At 51.1% G+C, this 7654-nt stretch overlaps 1 protein-coding gene across 1 annotated transcript; it reads left to right on the top strand.

The window, feature by feature from the left end:
* The first annotated feature begins 3403 nt into the window (after positions 1-3403).
* LOC129530254 (testis-specific Y-encoded protein 3-like) lies at positions 3404-6147 on the top strand. Its single transcript, NM_001435448.1, has 6 exons — positions 3404-3870; positions 4478-4555; positions 4684-4795; positions 4897-5042; positions 5149-5230; positions 5926-6147. Exons 1-6 carry the CDS (start codon positions 3517-3519, stop codon positions 5946-5948), a joined length of 795 nt encoding a protein of 264 aa, NP_001422377.1. The 5' UTR covers positions 3404-3516; the 3' UTR covers positions 5949-6147.
* The last annotated feature ends 1507 nt before the right edge of the window (positions 6148-7654 follow it).

The raw sequence follows: 7654 nt of genomic DNA, 5'->3' as shown, positions 1-7654 counted from the left end.
CATTTTCCAAGACCACCCTGGCCTGCCATACCCCCATCCTGTGCCATAAGAAATCCTGAGACACTAGCAGGCAGATACACAGCAGGTGGACATCGAGAGGAACCATTAGCACAAGAAGACACAGCAACTGGACCTCGAGAGGACACCAGAGCAAGGAGAACACAACGACTGAGGCAGCAGGCCATCCACCACAGAACACAAGGTTTCATGGGGCTGTGGGAGGACAGCTCTGAGCTGTCCCATTCCAAGGGAAAACCACCTTCCCACTCCATCTCCATTCTGGCTCCCCATCCATCTACTGAGCACTTCCAATCAATGAAACCTTGCACTTATTCTCCAAGCCCATGTGTGAGCCAATTTTTCAGGTACAGCAAAGCAGATAAGCCCAGGATGCAGAAAGCCCTCTGTCTTTGCAGTAAGGCAGGGTGTCTAATTGAACTAACACTAGTAGCCTACAGATGGATAAACTAAATTAGCACTGTGTAACACATGCCCGCTAGGGATTCAAGAAGTGTAAGCATTCACCCATAGATGATACCTGGGGTCAGAACCCCAGATCCCATCCTTATTGATCTCCCAGCTGCGGGTAATAAGGGATGCTTTCCCATTCCAATATGAATCTGTTTCCAATGCAGTGTATTCTGCAATACTGCAGTGTTACCTTATTGCATATGTTTGACAAAATAAGTTACAAACTATAACTAATCTGAGAAGAAAACAAATGGTGGAGAACAAGGAAAAAAAATGAAACATTATGTTTCACAATGAATGTTAACAATTATAGGTATGATTAATCAATACATGAGACCAGCCAAGCAGGTGCTTTACGTCATGAGGGAGCACTACTCCATCATCTTGGGCTTTCATTCTGGGACAGAGAGTGTGAGCAGCTATAAGGTCAGATAGAGAAGAGGACACAATCTGGTGAGGTGTGGATTGTGTCCCACAAGTGCACCTGCAAAAAAGGTGAAGACAGATGACACAGAAATTCCTTGCAACTGCATTCCCACATCCTCTTAATTGCACGAGCCATGCACACCAGGGCCCGGTGTTCAAGTGGGAGTTCTCCAACATGCCATGAACATGTAGAGTACAAACTGGGGCTGTGCACTTAGAGGGCTTCCAAACACCGGGCCAAATGGGAGTGGGATGGATTGATGCTGGGTGGGATGTGGCCTCCACAGTTGCTCTTTTTTTTCTGACTTCAATCTTCCTCATTGAATTAGGGTTTCCTTGGTCTGGCTCATTGTCTTCCATACTAAACATTTCCCAGTTCACAAAGGATGACCCTCATAGGAATCCATTGTGTGATTGTTTTCTTCTAAACACTGTCACATTTTAATGACTCGGCAGCTTTAATATTTTTAAAACTGTAAATTCCTTTAGAGCTGCCAACAGGGAAACTCTTGTTTTCCCACTTCTATCGGAGGGTGGCTTGATTCACATGGAATGAGAAGCAGGCAACTGTGTCTAATATTTGCCGGGTAATCTTGGCTCTGTTTCATTTCATCTGCACGTCTTTTCATATTGTCACAGGTCTCTTTCAATAGGCTGTTGCTGGATGGGACTCCCTCTCACCATAGGTCTTTTGACTGCAAGGAATTTCAGAGAGCAAAGAAGACTTCAGAGAGACTGGCTGAGCTCCAGGTTGTGGGTCATGGTTGCATTGTTGGGGGTGAAGATTTTTGCAGTTTGCAGGAGGATTTTGAGTCCTCTGACAAGAATCATTGAACATTGCTTTGACTCCAGCATTTTGCAGCTTGTTCTCTCAGGTAAGCATTGATTTTTCTTGGCTTTCCTAGGGATTCCACATTGCCCATCAACCGAACTACTGGACACCATTTTCAGGTTTGCAATTGCCACAGATGGCCTCTGAGACACTGTCACAACTTCATCTGCCTATAGGCAAGGCCAGTTCGAGGTGAGAGAACACTGCTCCACCTTGAAATTGCCTTTATAGTGGTTCCTGCCTTTCCCAGAGAGCCTCTGCAAAGCCCAGGATGAAGGGAGGCAGTGAGGTCAAGAGCCCAGCCATCTTTTGCAGACACCCGCCTCCGGGGTCTCAGGTGTGATTCCATCACATAAAGAACCCTCAACAACTCACTGGCCCCTGTCCCAATCCCGATGGGACCTGGCTCTTGCACATGGTCTCTTTCAGGAATGGAGTCAGAACAACAGTTTCCAGTGACCATCTCCATATACCACCCCACGTCGGGCTCCACCTCAACCACCACCTCCACCTCAGCCATGATGTCTTCCACCTTCAGCACCGCCTCCTCTTCCAAGGCCGCTTCCTTGCTCTGTACCCCTGCCGTCCTCTCCAGCATTGCCTCCAGCCTGAACACGGATTTCTCCTGGGTGCTCCCACAGACCCCGGGCCTGCGCAGCCCAGCCCAGCCCATGCCCCGCACCCGCAGTCTCTGGGGGCCCGCTCCCCAGCAGACCCGCTCCCTGAAAGACCCACGGCCCTCTCCCTGCTGAGAACCTAGTCCCACAACTACGTGGACCCAGGTTTCCTGAGGAGCTCCGCTGGACCCGCAGATCCGGCACTGGCCATAGGTCTCGGTCCCCAGAAGCCTCAACTGTGCACAGCAGCTCGGGAGCCGGAGGCCCCGGCCCTGGGCTTCCAGAGCCCCAGCAGCAGGCACCGCAGCCGCTGCTGCGGCTGCGGGAGACTCTGGGTCGGCAAGGCAGTGCACAACAGCGTGCGCGCAGGCCGACAATGGCCAACCCTGGCGGCTGGCCTCTGGTGTGCCCAGGGCATAGGACAAGAGGCCCTTTGGAATGCTCCTTGGAGTACAGCATCCTCAGGGAGGAAGCATGGTACTCGGAGCCTCTATTTGCTTCAATCTGCGAGAGTGTGTGCCGGGGCTCTGGCCTCTACAGCAGATCAATTCCACCTCAGCACAGGCAGGCGACTTTCCTCCCACGTGCCCGCCCCGAACACTTCCCCCGGGACACCCCTGCCGCCCTAGCCCCAGCAACCAGAGAGAGTTCTCTGGATCTGCAGTATTACTTCCGTACCATCTACCTGGCCTGCCTAACGAAGAGAGATGTTTCCTGTCTTCGTGACACATAGAGATGTTCATGGCTTGCCACACTCAGAATGTCAGGGCACAGGGCTGCCATGCCCACAATTCCAAAGGCCATGCAGCCCGCGTGTGCCTGGATGCCGAGCTACGCAGCCCAAGTTCCAAGGGCTTCTCGGAGGAGGCTTGGGCAGGGAAGGCGGGAGGTGGGGGACTGGAGATGCAGGGCCGCCAGTGGCTGTGCCGCCCAGGGAGACGCCCACCGCCCTCCCATTGATTGGCCACGACGGGAGGAAGTCGGCCTGGGTGCGGCCCCTTGGCCCTTCGCGCGCAGTCCCTTAGGGGGCGCCTGGAAGCCCGGCGCATGCGCCCTGAGGGCTCGCTGACCTACCGGGTGCCATAGAGGCTACGGCAGGGTTCCTGTGGCGTGGGTCGGGCAGCACAGGCCTTGGTGTGTGCGAGTGCGGAGGAGGGCATCGCCTTCAGGATGGAGGCTGTACAGGAGGGGGCGGCCGGGGTGGAGAGTGAGCAGGCGGCTTTGGGGGAGGAGGCGGTGCTGCTGTTGGATGACATAATGGCGGAGGTGGAGGTGGTGGCGGAGGAAGAGGGCCTCATGGAGCGGCAGGAGGAGGCCCAGCGGGCACAGCCTGGCCCTGGGTCCATGACCCCAGAGTCTGCACTGGAGGTGCTGCTGGCCGTTCAGGTGGAGCTGGAGCCGGTTAATGCCCAAGCCAGGAAGGCCTTTTCTCGGCAGAGGGAAAAGATGGAGCGGAGGCGCAAGCCCCACCTAGACTGCAGAGGCGCCGTCATCCAGAGCGTCCCTGGCTTCTGGGCCAATGTTGTATCCTTCTCAGTGTTTCTTCGGCCTTTCTAGTGCAGAGTTGCTCTCGGGGAAGTGTAAGTAACCGATGGGCAGCTCGGCGTCGATGTGACTCTTTGGGGAACAAAGGGGAGTTGCCACGGACAAATGTGGCTGTGGAAAGCCGGAGCAGGCGTGGGTACTATTGTCCTGCATGCGGCAGAGAAACCCTTGGTGATGCCGAGCAGCAGACGTTTGGGACATCATTTTGAAGAGCAGAAGCGAGTTCAGACCAGAAGAGGTTTTTCAGTGAATCAAGCTATTTTTAAGGGAGTGTGATTGCTGCCCCTTGCTAGTGCGTTCTGGGACTGGGCGTCTTCGGCTATAAGCAGCTTCTGCCACTCCTCAGACACCAGCAAGTCTCTGCAAATCGCGCCTCCCCATGTCAGTGCAGTCAGCCTCAGAATTATACATCCTCTGTGAACGCAAGAGGCCTTAGTTTATGGGGAGGGGGAGGCGAAAGGAGATCATACATGGAAGCAGATCTGAGAAATCCCCTACCCCAGCCTCTGGGTGCTCTTAGGCCTTCTTCCCTGTTGCTCCTCGCTTTTCCTTCCATCGTGTGTAAAGTCTCTTTGACCTAAATCAGATTGCAAACCACCCCCAGATGTCAGCCCTGATCACTGACGAAGATGAAGACATGCTGAGCTACATGGTCAGCCTGGAGGTGAGGCCTGGAAGACTGAGGCTAGAGGGTTTAGCGGGGGAGGGTAAGGGAAATACTTCATTCCTGTAAGCAAGAGTGGGCACCTCACCCGAAAACGTATTTAAGCTTTCTCCACCTTGTCCTGACAGGTGGAAGAAGAGAAGCATCCTGTTCATCTCTGCAAGATCATGTTGTTCTTTCAGAGTAACCCCTACTTCCAGAATAAAGTGATTACCGAGGAATATCTGGTGAACATCACAGGTGACAGGTGGCTCCCAGGATGGGTAGTGGAAGGAAGATGGTGGGTGGATCATTGCCAACGTGATCCAGCCCCCTTCCCACAAAAACTTCTGTCTCTGTAGAATACAGGGCTTCTCATTCCACTCCAATTGAGTGGCATCCGGATTATGAAGTGGAAGCCTATCGCCGCAGACACCACAACAGCAGCCTTAACTTCTTCAACTGGTTCTCTGACCACAACTTCGCAGGATCTAACAGGATTGCTGAGGTGATTCCTCACTGGGAAACATGAGGAATGACCCCGTGTGTTCCCAGCTGCTTGGTTCACCTTTCTGAGCCCTGATGAGGCCTTTCCCGATTGAGTCCCCTGACAGATCCTATGTAAGGACCTGTGGTGCAATCCCCTGCAATACTACAAGAGGATGAAACCACCTGAAGAGGGAACAGAGATGTCAGGTGAGCCGTTAGTTGGAACTGGAGCTGTTTGATGCCCAGTATAAGGGGGTTGACACACCGGTCTATTCAGGGAGCCTGGGTGCTCATTTCAGAAACGTAGAAATTGAGGCTCCTTTCGTACATGTAGAAATTCCTTGAGAGGAATACAGAGTGTGACAGAATCCAGGACATCCATGGCATTGGGCTGAAAAAGGCACATTAGAGACTGCACTGCAAAGCAGGTTGTAGCTGTGGGGTCTTAAGCCCAGGGAAGCATCGTCCATTTCCAGAATCACTGAGAAGGAAAGCTGAAAATCATTCACTTCAGTCTGTGGCACTTGATTCCATGACTGTCAACCCCACCGGCACTCATCCTACCAATCCCATAAGATTGGGCTCCCTGAATGTGCGTCCTGGTCATCCTTACCCCAAACCACAGAGGACTGTTTAGATTGATGGATTTCCTTAAGCTGTTGCCCCATCAGACTTCTGTGTGCTTTTAGTGTACAGTGCATCTTGTTAGCTGACTCCCCTCACAGAGAATATTGGGAATAGGGCAGGGATTGCGCAGAACAGTTTGTAACACATGGTAGGAGGAAGTTTAAGAGAACACAAATGGGAAAGGGATATCCTTTTCTCAGCGGGCCCCACAGTTGAAACATTTCAAAGTATGGCTCAGAGAAAATGCATTTTGACATGCGTTTGTGTTTCTCTAGGGGATTCCCAGATGTTGAGTTGAATACGATGGAGCATCAGACTTTACCTAAAGCAGCAGAACTCCTGAAAAGTTACTACAGTATGCGGGACGGCAGTACTCAGCATGGTCTTATGTACAGGAACTTAAGGAAAAAGAGATCGAGTCACAAAAAAATCAGACAGGAAGAGGGGGTAAACTTGGAGTGTATGGAATGAAAAATAAACATTCTCAAGGATGTGTGACTCTGTGTCTGTGTGTGTGTGGGTGTGTCTTTGTATTTGTGTTTTTGTGTGTGTATGTTTATCCACTTTATTCGGGTGTCATAATGAATTGATCGATCCATGTGCTTTATTTTCTTCATGGAAATAACCAGTCTGCGTTGGAGCTGGGCCTCTAAAGTTGTAGAGTGAATGGGTGTGGGATGTGTTGGGATTCTTCCTACAGGACAGAGTGGGGGAGGTAAAAGCAAAAGACAGCTTAGGTGGAGGCTGACTTCGTCCTGTGGAAGCAGAGATAGTTCAAGGAATGGGGTTACTGGGTTTCCAGGGCCCAGTTCGCTGGGACCTCCAAAATCCTTCATTTTGGTATCATCATACCCAGTAGATAAGCACAGGATGATGGAAATCTTAAAGTTCACTTTCATGTTGAATCCGCATGTTCTTTTAAAGGTGAATGCGTAATCCTTTTCAGGGACAACCAGCCTCTCAGGACTTCTGAAACATCAACTTGAGAAGAAATGGGCATGTAAGGTGTATGGAGGGACTGTGGGAAAGTTGACAGAGGCATGTGGGAAGGCATTCAGGATACGCTTTTGGCATAGATGACTAAGGGAAAACACAAACTTACAGAAGTGAGGGGAAAGGGGGTGGAGTAGTGGAATATAAGATTGTTGGAGAATCCATCCATGGACTCTTGTCACTTGATGACCCAGGATATGGACACTCTTGTTGACGTTTACATCTTTAGTTGTTTTAAGCTTTTCTCCAAGATTCTGTGTTAGGTGAGGAGCCAATAACGTATGTAGCTAACAACACTACGAGTGCATTTTGTGCTCTTGCAAAGTCTAGTGAGGCTCTATTCTCCCTTGTGATTGGCACTGCAGATTGTATCTGGAGCCCAGGGCCCTTTAATTTTCTGTGGCCTCTTCAGCATACTTTGCCTAAGGTTTAGAACGTAAAGTGAATATAGTTGTGGAGTATGTGTTGCAAGCCTCACACAGGAGGACAAAACATACAGCTTTCATTCGCCAGTGGGAGGCTGCTTCCCAGGAACACCTGTGTCTATGCACAAGACAAGGGGTTGCCTCTGTCAAGGATGGGGCAGGAGGTTTTCAGGTTCGGAGGCAGAACTTTCTTCCCTGTTCCCAGGTGAAACAGTTCCAACATGAGCATCCATGTTGGCCACACGCCAATAGAGTGCTAACATTCCTGTCCCATATAGACTCTGGTCAGCACAGCTTCTGTGAGAAGAGCTATGTCGTTTCAGGGAAGAGGGTTTGTCAGTCAAAGTTCATGAATCTGTTGTGGTGCCTTCAATATGCATTCTACCCCTCCTGCTCGGTATCAAAGCAGTTGAGCTTTGAAAATCTATCGCCCAGTTTTGTCCCTGCTCCTATGCAGACCGCTGAAGCTCTGGAGCGGGAGTCTTGTCCTCTTCTGACTACCGTCCCCCTGACCCACAAACACAGGAGAAACAGGTTTTCTAAGCAAATTATTCTGAAAACAGTCGGAACCCTTTGGCCCCCTCAA

Source organism: Gorilla gorilla, chromosome Y (assembly GCF_029281585.2).
Source record: "Gorilla gorilla gorilla isolate KB3781 chromosome Y, NHGRI_mGorGor1-v2.1_pri, whole genome shotgun sequence".
In the NCBI taxonomy this organism is placed as follows: domain Eukaryota; kingdom Metazoa; phylum Chordata; class Mammalia; order Primates; family Hominidae; genus Gorilla; species Gorilla gorilla.
Note: the sequence above shows the minus strand (reverse complement) of the source record. Positions and strands in the feature narration are given on the sequence as shown.

Bases quoted from the DNA above. Each gene is read 5' to 3' on its own strand.
- LOC129530254 (NM_001435448.1), top strand. From the start codon at position 3,517: ATGGAGGCTGTACAGGAGGGGGCGGCCGGGGTGGAGAGTGAGCAGGCG. The intron at 4,796-4,896 runs GTGACAGGTGGC...CTGTCTCTGTAG, and splicing joins ATATCTGGTGAACATCACAG to AATACAGGGCTTCTCATTCC. The intron at 5,231-5,925 runs GTGAGCCGTTAG...GTGTTTCTCTAG, and splicing joins AGAGGGAACAGAGATGTCAG to GGGATTCCCAGATGTTGAGT.